General features: G+C 38.2%; 2 protein-coding genes across 2 annotated transcripts; one reads left to right on the top strand and one right to left on the bottom strand.

Annotated features, from left to right (window-relative positions):
- The first annotated feature begins 100 nt into the window (after positions 1-100).
- LOC117288411 (proteasome subunit beta type-4-like) lies at positions 101-14,500 on the top strand. The gene is made up of 7 exons (XM_033769261.1): positions 101-246; positions 4,720-4,926; positions 10,590-10,736; positions 11,041-11,122; positions 11,482-11,598; positions 12,675-12,763; positions 13,276-14,500. The coding sequence occupies exons 1-7, from the start codon at positions 125-127 to the stop codon at positions 13,286-13,288; spliced, it is 777 nt and encodes a 258-aa protein (XP_033625152.1). The 5' UTR covers positions 101-124; the 3' UTR covers positions 13,289-14,500.
- Positions 14,501-15,257: 757 nt separating this feature from the next.
- Positions 15,258-20,793, bottom strand: LOC117288246 (isoamyl acetate-hydrolyzing esterase 1 homolog). Its single transcript, XM_033769024.1, has 6 exons — positions 20,576-20,793; positions 19,488-19,540; positions 18,117-18,312; positions 17,392-17,503; positions 16,340-16,458; positions 15,258-15,754 (listed from the first exon to the last, which is right to left on the bottom strand). Exons 1-6 carry the CDS (start codon positions 20,618-20,620, stop codon positions 15,584-15,586), a joined length of 696 nt encoding a protein of 231 aa, XP_033624915.1. The 5' UTR covers positions 20,621-20,793; the 3' UTR covers positions 15,258-15,583.
- Between the last annotated feature and the right edge of the window lie 415 nt (positions 20,794-21,208).

The raw sequence follows: 21,208 nt of genomic DNA, 5'->3' as shown, positions 1-21,208 counted from the left end.
TATAGTAAAATTAATTTACTTTCTTTATTTAAATTTATATAAAATTAATATTATAGTTATAACTTAGAAGTCAATATTTACTAGCATTGGAAGTGGACACTCTACCAATTTCTCAAACATCATCATGGCGTCTTGCAGTAACTTTGTTCCAGAGGGTTTTTGGCAGAATGGCCCCCGACCAGGAGCCTTTTACAGTCTTCCTGGTAATAAGCCGTCTGCATCTTACGAACCAGCCAAACACACGTTGTAAGTATAGGCTACTGCTTTATTTTGAGACACTCACATCATAAATTAATTGAAAAAAACTGACATTGTGATGAGAATGTTTTGTTCAAGGACCGAGTAAGACCGGTTGCGCAATTTGAATTACATGCTGAATTCGTATGATATTGCACGCATTTTGAGATTGCGCGCGTCTAGTTTTAAGAATTATGTGCGCATATTGCTAGAACCGTGCGCAATTTAGAAATACATTGATCATTCCGGATAACTTTCCGTATGGCGCCACCACTTTTTCACTCATTTTTACAAAAAGGGATATATCATTGAGGTAAATTAGATACTATATTATTTCATATCGAATGAAAAAGTGGTGGCGCCATACGGAAACTTTTCCATCATTCCATTACATTAGAAGAAATACTCATTCCATTTGGTTGGTTGGGATTGGCGGTCTACTATTTGCAGCCAAATCGCCATCGAATTGCGTCAACCAACCACAAAACGGATGGGTTAATCCGCGAGCAATTTACACGTAGCGCAGAACTATGCGGTACCGTCAGCGAGCATTGCCATTGACGTCTCGTGCCAAGACTATTTTCTGTATGCTGGAAAGCGCCCTCTGTTGGCCATTATGTCCAATACAAGTCTGTGAAAAAGCAAGATGGCGGCGGACGGCTTTGCTGCTTATTTAGGATAACATTCCGTATGGCGCCACCACTTTTTCACTAATTTTTACAAAAAAGGATATCTCTTTGAGTTGAGGTAAATTAGATACTTTATTATTTCATATCGAATGAAAAAGTGGTGGCGCCATATACGGAAACTTTTCCATTATTTGTTTCACGAGGAAAAAGCTAAATTTTTTAACCAAAATTTTACCAGAAACTGAAAAAAAAAAAATCTATTTGGTTTGAGCGATAAATTTAAAAATACTTAAAGTTTTGGCCTCCTGGATTTTAAATGCGTACTTTTTATTGGAAGAGTTGAAGGCGAGTTGACGACACCTAACTACCGTAATTTTCGGATTATAAACCGCGGTTTATATGTTGATTTTGACATTTTTTTGAACTCCTGCGGTTTATTCTCCGGGCGGCTTGTAAGCCGACGTATAAATATTTAAGAGAAAAAACGGCATTTTTAAAAAGATCGTTTGTAAAATATTCTAAATAATGTTTTTTTTTTTCTTAAACGAGAACAAAAACCTGCCTGTGTGATGACAAAAACCTGTTGAAAATCCCACCACAATTGTATTCCATGTTTCCTTTGTAAAACGTTTATCAACTGCCCTCAGCTAGCTAGCTCCCCCTCTCAGCGCAACTCGGGTTAGACTAGACTGGTGCCCGTCTATTTATCCTAGCGATCTCTACATGCTGACGTCAGACATTCAAGCTATACTCGTGTCTCAGCGAAATAGACTTGTCCCCTGTCTATTTTTCCCACGATCTTTATATACTGACGTCAGACATCCAGGCTACACTCGTGTCAGCCAGCGGTTTCTGGAATGGACGTACGCAAAGAACTATGCCGCTCCGGGGGGATCAAACAAAACGTTTTCAACCTGCCCTGATTGTTGAGTCCAGTAACATTGGGAAATTTATTTCCAGGCGGCGCAAATGCGAGGGCGTAGCGCAACCCGTCGGCGAACATCGCTCAATACGGTGCCACCAACATCTGTTGTGCAATCTCGAGATTGAGCAGCGCAATTAACAGATTGCTAGCTTTACGAACTCGCATGTCTGTACATGTGCTTAATGTGCACGCTGCATGATACATTACTACATACACACATACACACACGCTACGTTCGTCCGCCCGTCCGTCGTTGCAATAATCTGTTGTGTGGATCCTCGATGTGGGACTACAATAAAAGGGAGGGAGAAACACCGGCCAACCACCCTACTTTAATTCCCTTATTGAAAGACCCATTTCAACCTTATTTTCCGTCTACTCCGATGTTTGATAAAAGTGAATCATAAGGTAGCGCATTTTGTTTCATTACTACCGCTATACAATAAAAGTGAGGGAAAAACTTTAGCCGTCCCCATTGTTATTTCTTTAATATTTTATAAAGGAATTTTGCATGTTTAAAAAATGTTCCTACATACATGTACATTGTAAACAGAAACAACAGTCATATACAATACTCTCGTTTGTGTTGTGGTAGCCCTGAAAAGGACCGTCTGAAGTTAATTTTTATTGCAAGCAACACGAACTCACTTACCTAAAAATAAAATAGGATTAAACTTTGTCAATTTTAAAAATTGTTATTGGATTTTTTCAGTATCACAATAATAAACGTATTTTCAGTTGTAACTTTCATCAATAATTATCCAACACAAACAATTATGTGGTCCCGCAAAGGGGGTGCTGCCAGCTTACAAAAAGATTGCTATCCTATAATAGATCATTTCAATTACGATCAATAGTGTAAACTTCAATACATTTCCACTTTAATTACGACGCAACTCCCACATTGCGGCAACTACAATGTATACAAGACTGACTGATGTGCCGCCCGCCTGTCACTGCACATCGCCACAAAGAGGACCGCAAACAAGCACGGCCCCTAAGTGTTCACGCATGCGGTGATTGGCCGTTTGATGATTGGCCGTTGTTGATTGGCCGGTGATAGTTCCATTTATAAAATCTTGGCTAGACTTCGGACGGATCGAGTAGAGCGGCTGCCCATTGTACAACGTACAACGTCTGACCCACGCTTTGAGGCTCGGGGCCCAGTCTAATCAAACGTGAACAACTTTTGTCAACAGAGGGCGATGCGATGCAGGGCAAAGTTCAACTATTTCTCGGTGTGCGTTGTCGACCGATCTTTGATTCACGGAGAGTTTGTTGCCAAAGAAGTTCACAAAACATGGCCAACACAACCGATCATCAAATCTCAAATTCTTGAAAAGGGTTGTTGATGAAAAAAAAATATAACTCAGGACTGATAGTGTGAGATAAAAAATCACCCGTAACGCGGCAGGTTTGCGTACTTCACTTCCATGTTTTGAGGTTAGTTTTTTCATGTTTTTTTATTTTATTTTGATCGCGGTTTATACGCCACGCGGCATATACGCCTACATCTAAATATTTTTTTGTATATTTTGAGGAAGTGCCGTTTATACGCAAGATAATGCCAACTGCTGCACTGCACTCAAAGCCATGGGCACTTGGGTTCACACTTTCAATCGGTACGTGTTGAACACATCGCCAGTGCAGAACTTCGACATATTTTTCGGAAATAATTTCTTCCACGGGTATATTTGTTAGCTGTGAACTTATTGGAAATGTAGTAAGGGACACCAAAAATATATGAACGGCTCAAATCAGGTAAAAAATAAAGAAAATTTCAGTCAAATCTGTGTGTGTTGGCATTGTAAAGACATTTTTATTTAGGGTCTGTTTACATGCACACAGAAAGGTAAACGATTTGCCACGATTTTAAGGACACTTTGAAAACAGGATGTCCGACAATATATCAAACGAGTCCATTCGACAAATCTGATTCCCAAAAGAATCATAACAATAGACCCCTTGCATATGACGTCAAATGCAAAAAAAAACACCCTCACTGGATTCAAAAAGTGCCCTCACTGGGCTAGGGTCAAAGGAGGCAAATGGAAATAATTGAGTGTCATGGCCGAGTGGTTATGAGCATCGAATTCAAGTTCTGGTGCTAAGTCACCGGAGTGTGGGTTCGAACCCCGGTCGTGACACTTGTGTCCTTGAGCAAGATACTTTACTATAATTGCTTCTCTTCACCCAGGGGTATAAATGGGTACCTGCGAGGGTAGAGGTTGATATTGTAAACGAAAAAGCCTTTGGAGCGATATAAACTGTTGCCCAGGTTGTATCCTCCCAAGGGAGCTGAGAAACATTAACAAGCCATTTTATGGGTCCTACATGTACATGTACGACCAGGGCACTAATGTAAAGCACCTTGATACAGTTATTGTGAAATGCACTGTATAAGAATTGGTTATTATTATTATTATTATTGATTGGACGGTACTCGATAGATTAGCTGTTCTTTCGTGCGTCCCTGTTTTAAGTATTTTGCAAGATGAAGTGGTCTATTGAAAACACAGAAACACTGTTCTTATAAATCAAAACGGTCCATTAAACATGTTAAAACAACCTTAAAAAATTAATCTAGTCTTTCCAAAGGTTTGGAAAATTTTACTTTTTGTCAGACTCGACAATATAGAAACCGTGTAACTGAAAGACGGACACAAATAATGTTCACTCGACACAAATTAAACTTCAACTATTCAATGATTGCTACGCATGCGCAGTCTAGTAGACTCATGGATTTTGTTTGCGTTGCGTCATTTTCAGGTTTTTTCACCGATGATCTGACTATGTACTTCTTGAGTAGATTAGCGTGAAATGTTTTAGCTCTAACGCTGCCTAAATCAATCTTGCTTCATTTAATTTTGATTAAAGAAGTACCGAAGTATGACCCTTCTTTTTAATCAAAGATTGTTATTGTTTCAGATCTCCATCGGTAACGGGAACGTCTGTCCTTGGAATCAAGTTCAATGGTGGGGTAATGCTGGCTGCAGACATGCTAGGGTCCTATGGCTCAATGGCAAGATATCGCAACATCTCTCGTATCATGAATGTCAATAATAACACAGCCATTGCTGGAGCCGGAGACTACGCTGACTTTCAGTTCCTGAAGGAAGTACTGGAACAAAGAATGTAAGTTTGGAGGGAAGGAAATTCAAATTCAATAAGCCATAAATTGCGAGGTAGATTTGAATCCGTCTTGTACAGTGACTTGCTTAGTCAAGAGCTACAGCTTGCATCCTAATTTATCAGATAGAGACAGTTGCTACATGCATGTCAAATGGTTTGGGGCAAGCTTCTTCGCAGCAACCTCCACATGAGAAAAACCCTGCTACATGTTCCATTGTGCCATACACATTCGCTCAGAATTGTGTGTTGGTGTTCACCATCCACATAACTTCCCAAAAGCTTGCCTGGATCTTGTGACATACATGTAGCAGCTTTTGCTATATTCTAATGGAATTCAGATTTAAGTGGTAATTTATGATCATACATTGTACACATCACTGTACAACATTCAATCTAACAGGCGTTGGCTTGATATCAAATTGTTTTTTTCTTTTTTTTCTGCAAACTTTTGTTTGCGAAGTAACCCAAAATAAAAACGTTCCAGAACAATGAAACTTAAGACATTTTGGAAACTAACAAAAAGGTAACGACTCAGGGTACATGAAGTATCTTTGCTATTTTTTAAACCCATTGTCGTTATTCAAGAAGTTTCGGAGAGCAGTGGGAGGATGTCTACTTGTGGATTTCTATGGACATACACTTATTAGACATGATGAAAATAGAATCGATAAGTCAAATTTATGTGGATTTTATTCATCAATCTATCAAATCTACACATGTAATGCCCTCTCTTGATTTATCAGTATACCTGTAACTCTGTGTGGTATCTTGATCATTGATATTACTGTGACGCTTTCAATCAGTTCACTGAATATACATGTAAGGATCCCACACACACAGCAGTTTTGGTAGCCGTGGCTGAGTGCACATGTAATCAAAGAGTAAAACAATGTGTGTCTTTTGCATCCGAGGTGATTACATCTTTAGGTCTTTAGGACTTGCAACACATTGCCGAACTCGTCGGGACATGCTGGAAGACTGAGCCCTGAATTAGTTTTTAAGTTTTGATTTGAGATATGAGAATTTTTCCTGAGCCAGTGACTGAGTGGTTAAACATCACAATAATATAAATTTAAAATTCATCTGGCAACTTGCACGTTTAGTTTGTCAGTGTGTGCAAGTGCGCATGCTACATGTAACTCACCATCCATCACAGGCTTGTTTACTTACATACGTACATGTACCATCAGGTTTTTATTCACGACCATTGTCATATGTTCAATTAAAATACACCTTTAGAGTCTTTGCAGTTGGTTAGCATTTACAACGTATCCATTGGTCAAGCAATTAACAGATGGTTAGCAATTCATAATTTGACAATATGGTATAAATCAATACCAAAGTTGACATCCCAAACTTTTTGTGTGATGTCGAATGCAATTTTAACGCCAGCTAACCACTGTGATAGCTGGCTGCTTGCAAACTGATGGCTGGTTCCACACTTCACACTCTGCATCGTTCCAATGTGCTGACGTTTTCAGAATCTCTACACATCGCTCTCTACCGTTGTAGTTGTCCGGCTGGTCGTCATCCCAATTCCTGTAGATGATGTCAGTATCACCAGTCTCGCACTCCCAAGTGCCTGTTTAAAAAGCATTCATTAACATTCATTAGCTGCTCCTGGACTATGGAATTCTCTACCTACATGTACCCTAACCAGAAGTTCAAACAGTGTGCCAGCCTTCAAACGTGCTCTCAAAACCCACCTTTTTGCCTCTTAGTAGCTGGTCGTCTTTATCTTTGTTCTGTCTTTTCCCTCTTCTTTCTTTCTCAGCGCCTTGTATCCTTTGGCAATTTGGCGTGTTATAAATACTGTTTTTATTTATTTATTTACTATTATCAATGAATTAGAGGCAAATTAGGACAAGATAATGCTTGCCATGGACAAAACTTTGTTTAACTTTGAGCTGTGTTCACTGTTAATTGGAGTTTCTGTGGGGATGAGCGAATGGAAAGTGTGACCTATTTAACATGTTTAAGTCTAATGCGAACAGCCCACTTGTTGGTACAAGTAAACTAACCTGGTCAATTAACCACAACCTAAAAAGGTTCTTTTGAAAAAGGGAAGGTACACTTTTGGTAACTACTCAAAACAAATATTAACTTAAAAACTGACTTGGTAACGAGCATTGGAGAGCTGTTGATACATGTACGTAGTATAAAACATTGTGAGAAACGACTCCCTCTGAAGTCGCATACATGTAGATTTTGAGAAAGAGGTAATTTCTCACTAAAATAAAAAAATACTTCTTCTATTCCTTTCTGAAAGCACACAAACTCGTCCAACAAGTGTGTTTTTCTCTCATCATTTTCTTGCAACTTCGATGACCAATTGAGTTCAAATTTTCACAGGCTTGTTATTTTATGCTTGTTGGGATGCACCAAGTGAGAAGACTGGTCTTTGACAATTACCAAACGTGTACCTTCCCTTTAAAGGCACTGGACACTATTGGTAATTACGTTACTCAAAATATTTGTTTAGCGAAAAAACTCATTTGACGAGTAGGCCTACAATGCTATGGAGAGCTGTTGATAGTGTGTAATAAACATTGTCTCCCTCATAAGTATGAAGCTTCGTTTTTGAGAAAGAGTTAATTTAAAAGAGTTAATTTCTCATAGACTCCAGCTACTGTAAAGCCTTTTAATATGCATCTGAAGGCACATAAAGTAATCCGCAGGGAATTTCAGTAATAGGGAGACTGCAAATTAATGTATGGTTGGATAGCTCAGTTGGTAGCCACACCAGTACGGTAATCTGAAGAAAACTGGTTCAACTCATTCTCTTTGCTCAAAACCCAAATTATTTAAAATCGTATTAGGCCCCTACCTTGTGATCTAAGATCATTACAGTTGATCCAGAAGTTCCTGGTTCCCCCAATGAGCCTCCCAAGATACAAATTCTCCTCTTGCGAACTGGGTGCTGCCAACACACCCCCGATCTCGAAACATTCCTGCCTGGCCATGGACCACGGTAATGAATTGCTGGCTTTGTAGCATTCACCACCCCAAAGATCCCAACCGGGCGGGCAGGTTTCTTCGGTGAAACTGCATCTCCCATGAACTAGGTTACGGTCACGCCTTGAGCAGATGAAGATGAGCATGATGATAGTCTTAAATGCTGATGTCTTTGTGATGCTTGGATTCACCATGGTGTTAGCCTTGGCCGTTTTCACTCTAGGCGAATGCATGTGCGTAGGTATAAAAACAAAGTGTCATGATGAAGTGATTGGTTACTACATGTACATGTACATACTTTGAAGTTTCCTTTCATACTCTGTGCACCATGGGTGTTTTTTCTTCCATTATTCTCTGGCAACTCTGATGACCAATTGAGTTCAAATTTGCACAGTTTTGTGCATAATGTAAAGATACACCTAGTGAGAAGGTGGGTCTGTGACAATTACCAAAGGTGTCCAGTGTCTTAAACAGCCAATTTTGTGCTTACTGTTTGATTTCCATTTCATAGTGCTGCCAACCATAAGCACACAAAAAGGCATGACACTGTACTAACCTTCCATTACTTACTGCATGCGTTAGCCACATGTTCTGAAAGGGGGATGGGGGCTGTCAATCAATCTGGTCAGTGATTAGGTTAAACATGTGAAAAGGGGCAGCTAACATCGTGTGTATACAATATGTGTTGATTGTCAATGGTACATTGTACGTGTACTGTATGTAGAAACCATTTTTTTAACTTTTAAAAGCAAACAAATGCCCCATAAGCCTTAAATTATTTCAGACAATACCTGGACGTCATGTACAATGTAAATAACACCCTTGAAGCTATGCAGAACAAACCCTCTTCTTACCCCTAAAAACAAGAAAGGCCTGCAAGCTTGTGCTGATAACGTACGACGGTTGCGTTGCGATGAAACGGGTCCCTTGCTTGACGGTTAAAATATCAAATGTGAGTCATATGCAGCTTTAAAAACTTCTCTTACCTTTTAGCACTACATGCCACTATTGCTAAGCAGGTGATGAAGGTGTACAGGATTTCTAAATAGGGGTATCTTTGAGAAATTGTGACAAATGTCCACAAAAGTCTTGTTATCTATTCATGCAGTACATTGTACATGTAGCTTTAATTATTTTAATATACAATGTAGCATTGCAAGGTCTGTATTGTAATGGAAATGTTTTTGTTTTTTTGAAGTCTAGAAGAAATCTACTTACATGTAAACAGATCACACAGTGGGCCATCATAAATATTTCCCCATTTGATCTGGAATGGAGGCACCCAATTTGCTTTTAATGAGTGACAAATTAAAGGCTAACTTAGGAAAATTGACTGCACGTTATTGATTTTGTAGGCCTACTAAATAGCGTTAAGACACACACGTACTTGTGCTGTGCAGGATCTTTGCATTCTGCAATTGTGAAGGTCTTCATTGCCTTGTCAAATAATTTTCTGAAAACTTCCCACACCATTACCAGTCATGTCAATTGAAAAGCAAACACTTCAGGATGTATTGGCGACATACATATGTAAGTCCACAACAACTTGCCCTTCGCCATTCGCATGCAATGCTAATTACATTCACTCATCATGTGCACAGACACTAATAAGTGGGCAACGTCTTACGGCTGTACACTCTAAGTGCTAAGCAGATGCACAAATGTGGACGTGTCACGCCACCATTAGATGAAAAAGGCGCACTATGTCCCTTAGTTTTTTTATTTATACATCATGTAGGCCTACATGTTGTAACTGGTAGTGTGTGCACACACAGGATGTGCATTAAAAGCTTACATTACGTACACATAATAAGCCTCTCTCAGACATGTCAGATTAAATTTTTGTTTTGAAACATAGTTTACCTCTTTTAAACTACATTAATTCAAAGGGTGACATTTCTAATGTTTTCACTATCAGCAGCACTCAATTGCTCTGTACTACGTGTACATTTAGTAGTTTTTTATGGTCATTGATTTGGTTTGCGGTAACACCATGTGTTGTGGCCAAGCGGATAAGAGCATCAGACTCAAGTTATGGTGGTTAAGTCATCCGATCTGGGTTTGAATCCCGGTCATGACACTTGTGTCCTTTAGCAAAACGCTTGACCATTTTCTCCACTGAGGGGTAAATGGGTACATTTGTACCTGTGAGGGCAGAGATGGTTTACATGTACATGTTATGTGAATGATTAGCTTGGAGCGTGGTAATTCGCAGCACCGGCTGTCTACTCCCCCATAGTTTAAGGAAAGAAATATGGCCCAGTGACCTGGGGTAAGAATGTCAGAAGCGCTTCCATTATGCCTTTCGGGGTGTGATAAATCGCTGTATAAAAATTGATAATTATTATGTATCTACTTACTAGGTAAATTAGGGTTCTTTTGAGAACTGTCTTGCTTTATATTCTCCTACCATGTATTAGTTTTTTTAGAAATTGAGGAGACTTCTCAGTTCTGAAAAGAACTGTCCTGCTTTTTAACTACTACCTGGGTGGAAGGTAGGAAATCGGCCGAACTACAATGTACTACTTTTGCTTTATGGATCAAGGAAGCTTCTCTTGATAACTTCATTACATGGGAGGGAGTTCTTCATTGGTTTCAATGTTCGAGTAGATCCTTTTTTACTGGCTTGCTCTTCACCAAAGGTACATGTATACCCTCTTAAGCATGTTAAGAATTATGCTTCTACTATTATGATTTTGTTTGATTTACAGTAATGACGACGAGTGCTTAGGGGATGGTCATGAGTACACACCGAAGTCCATCTTTTCTTGGCTGACAAGAGTGATGTACAACAGACGCTCAAAGTTCAACCCGCTCTGGAACATCTTTGTGGTTGGAGGTCTCCAGAAAGGAGAACCGTAAGATTTTCCATTTAACTCATATAGTGTATACTCGGTATTTCCCCTAAGTCCTGTAAAAAAAAAATGAGCATGAAATTTATTTATCCTCTTCCAATGGGGTCCATCGCCGGCTTTGGCTGCGCATGCTACTCATGCGCAGTGGAAGCGCATCTCGGCCTTCAGCCCTGTACTTTTTTGGAGCAGCATGCATTTTGCACGCGTTGTTTCAAATATCAGCAGAGAGAGCCTGGAGCCTGAACCAAAGCCGAGGTTTGAGAAAAGACCTTTGATTGAAGTAAATATTTGTGTTTGCTTTGCACAGGTTTCTTGGGTACATTGATAAGATCGGCATGGCTTACGAGTCGCCCACAGTGGCATCAGGGTTTGGAGCATACATCGCACTGGTAAGTGTTATCTTTTAATCCATTCAGCATAGGAAAGATGGAGAGAAACATTGCAGGGTGCAAAAATAGCAGTCACAAGTAACATACATTAACCTGAAATTTGGGCTGATAACCTTTTTTGCAAAGTAACATTTTGTCTGTCCTAACAGATTTGTGTGCATAACATCTGAACATGTTTGTGAGTTGGGCCATGAACAGATGAAGCAAGGACAAACTGATAATCTAGAGTATTTCATTTGTTAAAGGGCTCTTATTAATCCAAATTTTATTTCTCAAACTATCATCGTAATAGTTCTATGATGTTGAAAAGTGCCAAGCACCTGAAATGACTCTTAGGTTTTTGTTCTTTTTAACATCAGCCATTGATGAGACAAGCCTACGAGAAGAACAACAATATGTCCGAGGCGGAAGCGAAAGCGGTACTGGAGAGATGTATGAAAGTTCTCTTCTACAGAGATGCAAGGTCATTTAACAAGGTAAGGGGACTACATGTAAATGGGTATCGCGAGGGTAGAGGTTGATATTGTGTATGAAAAAGCCTTCGGAGCGCCACGGCAGCTCAGGGCTGTATACACTGTACTCCCCAGTGAGAAAGATTTAAGGAACATCATTGGCCCAGTGACCAGGGCACTGATGTAAAGCGCATTACAAAATTAATACATTGTTGTAAAAATGCTTTTGAGGCTTTGCATGTGTTGTAATGGCTAGTGTTACCGATTTTGTGTTTGTTTGTGACATCAGATTTACTGCATCAGAGTATGCATTTAAGCATACTGAACCTACGCATATCATCTATTTAATTTGTTCGAAGGTCTTTTTTTCTCTCCATTTTAAACTTCTTACTTATTGTATACATGTACGTGTACATGTACTTATGTATCTTGATATATTTGTTTGATGTATTGTTTATTGTTTATTGCTTGATATTGTATATAAACCTTTGTGATTTTGATACTTTGCTATTTTCAACTTTCTGTTTGTGATTAACTTTTTTTATTTTTTATTGGTGTATAATTAACTACATTAAATTTCAATATCTGTTTTCAATACCGTTATTACATTCTAGGGATATCAGTACAGTGTATAATTGAGTGGTAGGACATGGCTCCTATGGCTACATGTACCATCAAACTGCAAATCATTAAATAGTGAAGTGAGCAAAATTTTGCAAGTTTTGCTCACTTCACTATTTAAAACCTAAAGCCTGGTTCATACTTTCTGCAAATGCAGTACAAATTTTGACGTCGCAAATTTGCATTGAAAAGTTTGCATCAGTCGAAGTATGAACATGGCGTTACAGTCCCATACGTGTATCCTTCCATATGTCTAATAAACATTTATTGACATTTCACTGTCCTAGAGAAGTGTCTAATTTTGCTATGGGGTTTGTCACATATTCATATCTCTACTTCCTTTCATACATAGCAGTAATTCTGTGCTCTTGGGTAGATTTTGTGACAGTAAACTTCTGGTACCGAGGATACATTTTTTGGGTCATAACATTTTCAGGAATCCTGAGATATTTTCCATTTTCTCGATCTCCTCTCCTCAGTATGAATATGCTGTGATTACATCAGATGGAGTCAGGGTCGAACCACCGACGTCCGCAGAGACAAGTTGGGACTTTGCCTACATGGTTGAGTAAGTAAAATATACCGTTGTATGTAAATATTTTAAGAACGGGTGTGCAACTTTTCAACATTTTTGAGCTTGGTTATAACCTCTTTCTTTTGTGTACAATTGACTGTATTTTAAATATTATTTGGTTTACCCAATGTGTGTCATTTGCCCTAGTCCTATGATAAATTGTAGACTGCATGAGGGCACTTTTAATAATTTGTGCCACACTTACATGTATTTTGACTGCCAGTATGTTGTTTTCTTGTATCATAAATATTTATAAGCAACAATGAAAAAAACATATTTATTATGCTTGTTTTTGCAAATGATGTAAATGTAGGTCACATACTGACATGCCAAACACATTCGATACTGTGAATTGTAATTATGTATTTTAAAGTTCAATATCAAAGAAACTGTTACCGTCAGATACCGTTATACTACCTGATGTTAAAAATACATTGATTTGAAATTAATAACCCATGCAGCATAGTTTTTCACTTGTCAATTTGTTTTTCTTGTTTTCTTAACAGGGGATATGAATGAAAAAAAAACCAGTCGGCACATCAAGTATAAATAAGTAGAGTTATCAGGTCAGCATACCCAGCAGAGAGTTTGACGTTTCTCAGTTCAGAAAATTTGACGTTCCTCAGTTCTAAACTTGAAGGCAAACCTCAACTTTGTGAAATGTCTTCACTGCTAAGATGTTTGTAATTTTTTAAATTAAGGAGTTAACATTTCCATAACTGTGCTTTTAAAATGGATATGACAAAATGTTCTTCTTAGTTTAAAGAACACCCTGTAGGGTTTGTAGTCAATTTGTGTCAACAAAATCTCAGATGATGTCATTATGACATCATCATGCCATTTCCGGGCCAGGGTGTAATGATTTTTTTTCCATCATGGTGGTTTGCATCAAATGTTTAGGTTTTTTTCAAGAGAAAATTGTTTTCAGTGCAAATTTTTGTCAACCCATACCTTTATTCATTGCGACTCAACTATATGCCAGTGAGAGAGTTGCGGCATGGAGGTATCATTTTTCTTTGGATACAGTGGTTGTTTGACACCATTCTCGGTCCAAATGCAGCTCAACCCAATTAAAACAGACTAGTCTGTCGACCCGTGTTCGCCAATGTTTTTATTTACACAAAATTTGAAGTTGTTGCAACTCTCTCAATAAAGTGCTCTGGTGTTTTAGTTTGAAAATCTTGGTCTTGTTCTGCAGCCTCACTGCAGATATTCAAATATTTCATTATTTGGTTTTTATCGTTACAATATTTGTCAAAAGGTAAATTATGACTTTTTGTTTAAAACTTAGCTCAAGAATTTTGTAACTGTTTTGCATCAAATAATTAACAGAAAACTGAGTAATAAGCTTACAATTACATGTAGCTCAGAAATGAAAAAGGATATACAAAAAGCAGTGTATTCAATCTTTTTGATGGGGGGATACAGTACATGTACAAACATGTGGTGGAGGTCTCGAGTAAGGTTTTGGAAGATGAGGTCTCGGACTTCGACTTTGAGGTCTTGATTCTAACACTGGTACAACAAAAGCCAAAATGTGAAGATTTACTCAAAACACTTGCAACACAAGATGACATTTTCTCGACTCATTTGTACCCCATGGAATAACAAGACTCTCTAAGGCTGTATGGTCATCTATCATTGATTCACTGACTGTTTTATTCTAAATTCAGGCACATAATCAAAAACAAGGAATTGTGTATGTGGAATAAAAAATGATAAACAAACTTTTGTTATTTGATGCCTGCATGGTTTTCTTGACAGTCTGTGTAAATCTGATACTGTAAATTGAAAGCAAAGTTCAGCCTCTGTTAAAGTGCATCTTTAAATCATGAAATGTCATGAATGAAATAGGGATAGGATTTGCGAGCCGATGGGAACACTAAATAATAAGTACTCTCTTTGTTAGTATACAAATGGGATTTTTGCATTGATAGAAGAAAGGTTGCCAAATGGAGAAAGAAATTGTCTACGCTGTGTTTAAACCTGTAGTTTTGTAATTGAGTGAATGCAGGGAATCTGTAAACCTGAATTGTCAAACGAGGTTATTAGTATACAAGGTTCCTTGAATGCAGGTCGGCAAGCCATTTTCAGGAATGTTCACTTTCATCAAAATATCATCCCTGATGTATTGATGTTTTTACAACGTTGTAGGTGGCTTAATTTAAGGGGATTTTGACGGTTAAAGCAATTGGACACTTAAAATAAACAGTATTTTCCAAAGGCCCACACTGCGTGTATCACAACTTATATATAAAATAAACCTGTGAAAATTTAGGCTCAATCGGTCATCGGAGTCGGGAGAAAATAACGGGAAAACCCACCCTTGTTTCCGCACGTTTCGCCGTGTCATGACATGTGTTTACTATAAATCCGTAATTCTCGCCATCGAGAATTGATAAAAATTGTTTTTATGTTTTCTCAAAAAGTAAAGCATTTCATGGAATAATGTTTTAAGAGAAGTCTTTTACCATTACCTTCTGTAAACCTTGTAAGTTATTTGTAAATCTGGGAACTTGTTTTTTTTTTTTTCTGTTCCGAAATTGTATAATGGCTTTAATAAGGAGGTTTGGTTTATGCCCCTGTCCCTATATACTTCACAATACTTAGTAGCAATCACAGAAATAATTAGAGAATTCTATAACAAGTAGAGCCAAAAAAATTGGCCTAGTCAAACTGTCTGGAATGTTTAAAGTCGAGTTGTACAAATCTGTTACTCGTGGAAGAAATTTGTTTCTGCAGGCACTAAATAATTAGATTGTTGGCATCCAATTTTAGGTTGGTCCTCCTGTCCTCTGTGCGCCCGAGTTCTCCTCATTTGTAGAGGCTTTTCTCTGGGCAAGAAACATCAACGTCTTTCCAATCTGGCAATATCATTGGTAAATGTTCCGTCCCTGCAAGGACCATTTGATTGAGATGTTTAGAAACAAACTTGGAGCCCTCCACTGAGAAGTGAAGTCCGTCTGATAGGAATCGTTTCCAGCTCTGAAATGAACCAAAATATTAAAGAGTCAACTTAAACACGACTGCATGTCGATCAAATGTGATGATTCGGACATTGCCAAAGGCACTCTGTGACCCTGTCCCATTGACATAAAGTCTTCATCACAGAGGTGTGTCGTGGCCGGTAGATTAAAGCACCAGACTCATAAACACTCCATGAATTTTGTGCCTTTAACCTTTTAAAAACTTCAGTTTATACGTGAAAATTCTTCGTCTATGATAGACCCATGGTAAACATTACTAGTGGTTCGAGTAAATGGAGCATCTTGGCCGAGCGATCAAGCGCCCTGGACTTAAGCTCTTGTGTTTCTATAAATCAGCAGAGTGTTGGTTTGAGTCCCAGTCATGATCATTGTGTACTTAAGCAGGACATGCTGTTGGTCCTTTGTGTTGTGTAATGCTTGTTAAAGAACCCAGTGTACTTATTGTAAAGAGAATGGGTTCACCCCGGTGCTCCTGGTTTGATCGACAGCATAATTGTGTCAAAGGAATACGTCTCATACTTCAAAAATGTATATCCATTATACCGTGCAAGGAAAAAATGCTTCAACCTCAACGTACACTCACTTTATCTTCTTGCATAAGTTTCCAGAGATCTAGGAGACCTGTTTTGGCTTCTTGTGCTACTGAGCTACATACTTCAGCGTATTTACCCGTGTTGGCATTTAGACGGTTACCCGGACTTCCTGCAAAGAGAAACCAAAATTTGTTATGTCCACTTGATGACTTTTCGTGTGTGAAACCTTGTTTGTGGCCACAGACACCATCAATAACAATCTTTGTCTTGAAAATACATACAAAGACTACAGTTCCATAGTAAAGACATTTGGCAATCTCCTGGGTAAAATTTGCATACTATTTCAGTGTTGTTTGTTTTTACCCTGCGGTTGAAAAAATATGGTTTCTGACAGGTTCTTCTGTGGATGTGTGCAATCATTGTGTGCAGAATAACTCAAGACAAACTTGTCATATCAAATCAACACTATGTGTGTGAATTGGTCTTGGCATCCCCAAGAATTAGTTTTTTAAACCCCTGTGTCAATATTATTGTCTTCTCCAGAAGATGATCAGAGCATACTGATCGCAATGTCGAGTTGAAACCAATGGTTCTTTTCAGAACCACCCCAACTCATTATAGATAGTCATTACATTGTTGACATGGTGTTACCGCAAACCTTTCCATATTGTCAAGGTCAATGTGGCACAATCAAAAGAAATGTTCTCAAGCAATAACTCCAGAATGACATGGCGTATCAATTCCAAACTTGATATGTGGATTGGTCTTGTGATCCCCCAGAACCCTAGTTGTTTTTGAACCCCCTATGTCAATTGTCATGGTAGTTATGGCTCAAAGAAAATTAATGTTGTTCGGGCAATAACTTGAGATGAACTAGGCATAACATCTCTATACGTGTTGATTGGCCTCTGGATCCCCTGAGCTCAATCACCACAAATTTTGGTTAGAGCAAAGGGACTTGGAATATCAATTCCAAACGTCGCGTGTTGATTGGTCAAACCTTTGTCAAGACTGGCTTGCGGGGCATTTGTGTTTACCAAGACACAACTTTTCTCATTTTGTATTAAGTGGACTATAATTGTAGCTCTGCGATGTTCCTTACCATATTTTTCCCTACAAGCAAAGTCCCAGGCCACATCATCAGTTGGTGGGGGTGTGATCAGTATAATCTGAGATGGCTTCAGACCTCCTTCTTGGAAGTATTTCACTATAGCCTGATTCCAAAAAAATACACACTGATCAGTTACTGGACTCTATTGGTAAATTACATGAACTCAAAATAATTGTTAGCATAAAAACATACAAGCAATGGAGAGCTTTTGATAGTATAAAACATTGCAAGAAACGGCTCCCTCTGAAATGACATAGTTTTTGAGACAGCAGTAATTTCTCACTAAAATACTTGAATTGAATTTGAGACCCCAGCTGAGGATGTGACCTGTGACATCACATGTTTACAAAAGAGCCACAGAGCCTGGACTTCCTGCAGGCATGATTTATACACAGCTCAATGGAAGAAAATCTTATTATTTTATGGAGATTGCACTGTCTAATTTATATCAACTTTTGATAGTTTTTATGATTAAAGGAGGCACATCTCAAAACTTGTCCAACTTTTACTTTTATAACTCTTGGTTTTATGTGGAAATTATTACACAAAATGTAAACTTTCCCATAGGACCAGTGTAGTATCTTGCCTGCCAGAATACTTAAAGAATGTACAAGGTCACACTTATTGTAAACAAGGTTCACATGGTCTATTACTTTTGAATTGGAAGCGGTGTGTGGTATCAAAGTACATCAGCCAACTCTCACTAATTGCATTACCTTTAAGTTTTCGCTGTAGTCTTCCAACGGCACAAACTGAACGCTTGATTCCTTTAACCCGGCATCGTTGGCTCCAAGGAATACCGTCGCCATGACAACCTCCGACAACATCTCCTTCGGCACACATCTCTCCAAGATTAATTTGGCCCATCTGGTGTTGTAGCCCGAGAACCCTCGCATAACTACGTCACATTTTCTGGAAATGAACAGAGAAGAAAAAAACTCCCAAATAAGATTTTGAAAAAAAAATAAAAATACATGAAGCACCACAAGGCGCAATCCCCCCCCACCCCCTATGAAAATATTAACAAAACACATTAATAAAAAAACACAATTATGTTTAGACGGGGGCCCAATTTTACAAAAAATATTGCTTAAACATTTTCTGCAGAATCAAGCATATCAGTCACAATTTGTGTTATGACATTGTATGTTGGCTTGTTAACCTTATTCTGGTTAGCATAATAATTGTGTTATACATGTACACTACTTTGCTACTAATTGTTGTGCTTCAGCAGCTCTATGAAATTGTATACAGAAAAAGGATTCTTCTCTCACAGGGGTGGGGTGGCCATTATGGGGCGCCGTTTGTCCATTAATTGTTTGACACTTTTAAGGCATGTTTTTACCATGGTTTACAGCAATTAGATGTAAACCATAGAAACTGTTGCCAAATCCTGTTATGGTTTACATACCAGTAAAGTATTTGTTGTGTATAAGTTTATGGTTTACAAACCATGAACATTCAAAAAACATTTACAAATCCTGGTTCATAAACCAATTTTCATGGTTTATAAACCATGTTTTTTTAAGAAGTCTCGATTTTCATGGTTTATAAACCATGTTTTTTAAGAAGTCTCGATTTTCATGGTTTATAAACCATGGTCACAAACCGTGATTTTATGGTTCATTTGTTATGGTTTATAAACCATGATTTGTAAACCACGATTTTTATTCTTCAATTTTCATGGTTTATAAACCATGTTTTTTAGATGTCTCAATTTTCATGGTTTATAAACCATGATTTGTAAACCATGAATTTGATGCTTCAGTTTTTATGGTTTATTAACCATGTTTTTAAGATGCGTAAATTTTCTTGGTTTATGAACCACGATTTGTAAATGTTTTTTGTATGTTCATGGTTTGTAAACCATAAACTTATACACAACAAATACTTTACTGGTATGTAAACCATAACAGGATTTGGCAACAGTTTCTATGGTTTACATCTAATTGCTGTAAACCATGGTAAAAACATGCCTTAAAAGTGTCAAACAATTAATGGACAAACGGCGCCCCATAGGCCATTGGGTGTAGTGTAGTGGTAAGAGAATTTGATTTGAAAGACAAAAGTTTGGGTAAATGTAGTACCTTTGCAGAGTATTGGCCAGTGCAGCTCCCCATCCACCTTCTTCAAAGGAGAACTGCATGAAGGAAAAACTGCATTCATTAGCAATAGAGCAAGCAAGGACCTGTTGATTCACTAAAGATAAGCAGCCATTGTTTAACAAATTACTCCAATAACAACTTTGGTTGAAAATACCTCCCATGACGGTCCTACTTTTCTTGAATGTAAATAAATATCCTCAGAAAAATCTGTTTTCCTTTAAATTTGCCTACTGTAGTGGTCGATCTGGCCTCAACTACATTAGGTTAAGGCCGCCAAATCAAATAGCCCATCAGTTACGGTCTAGAATTTGGCAAACAAGAGGAAGCCACAAGAAATGGGGGACTTGCACTCCAGAATTAGGCCAGGTTTATGATGCTTTTGTTTTAGATTTAGATTCGAATAGATATTTTTATTCGTCATGCCCAGCATGAAAATCCCTTTTTCGATTTGCACATTAAAATACAGTAATTAAAAATAGCACAAAACATACATGAACCGTAGACAATAAAACAGCAACAATAATTATAATAAAATATATCACATTGCACAATGTTGTCTGTATCTATAAATCTCATGGTGGCTATTTTTCCTCCATGAAAAAAAAGACAAACTGAGCCCATCTATCATCCAAAACCCAAAGGTTTTGTTTTCCATTCAGTCATTGAAATAATGTGTTGATTGACAAGCATTTCCAAAAGTAAAGGAGAGGGGCTTGTCAAGATCATCGGCAAACCGCACAGGGAATCCCCGCACAGTACTCCGCTGATTCAAATGAATACTTTGCCTGTCAGAGTAGAAACTAGAGGTGCTTGGAATGTTGTTTTTAATTATGTTCAGTCAATGTTCATAATAATGTTAGTGTATGGTTACAGCGATGATGGCTGGATGAAGGAAGAACCTTCGTCGTTACAACCATGGAGGTACTGTAGCTTAGTGATTTTATTTAGTGAATAAAAAACAACCACGCATGGCTCATATATTGGATGCCATACATTGTACATCACTTTATCGAAACAGGGGGAACCTGTTTCGATTATTCTAGGTAACATCTTACTATACAACTACTTACCTGTGTAATTGAATCACCAAACAAAACAACTTTGGGCAAGGCCATTTTTATCCACTTGTTGTTGATCGGTACAGGTGTTTGTTTACTTTCTCGACTTAAGTGGCAGAGGGCGCTGTCACATCGCCCTCTGTCATGTAGCCACGTAATGCATGGTTTCGGGTGAGAAGGCAAGGCAGAAAGAAAGACCCGATGAACTATAACTTATAGACCATGTGAACCTAATTACAATAAGTGTGACCTTGTAAATTCTGTCAGTATTCTGGCAGGCAAGATACTACACTGGTCCCATGGGAAAGTTTCCACAACCAAGAGTTTTGAGATGTGCCCCCTTTCATCATGTCAAAATTAATTTTTGGTTAAAATTTGTTCTTTCATTTAGCTGTGTACAAATCATACCTGCAGGAAGTCCAGGCTCTGTGACTCTTTTGTAAACATGTGATGTCACAGGTCACATCGTCTATAGTAGGCCTATGCCCTTTTCGAACCTCTGGGACGTCGGTATTAATGTAAACGTAATATTGTTCAAACGGACTGACGGAGCTCAAGCCCCTAGGTTGAAATCAAACCATGGTTTCTCTAAAAGGGCCGTAGCTTTGGATTATTAAACAAAATAAAAAGCCAAGACGTCAACAA

The sequence above is a fragment of the Asterias rubens genome, chromosome 3 (genome assembly GCF_902459465.1).
Source record: "Asterias rubens chromosome 3, eAstRub1.3, whole genome shotgun sequence".
In the NCBI taxonomy this organism is placed as follows: Eukaryota; Metazoa; Echinodermata; class Asteroidea; order Forcipulatida; family Asteriidae; genus Asterias; species Asterias rubens.
This window is presented reverse-complemented; position numbering and strand designations above follow the sequence as displayed.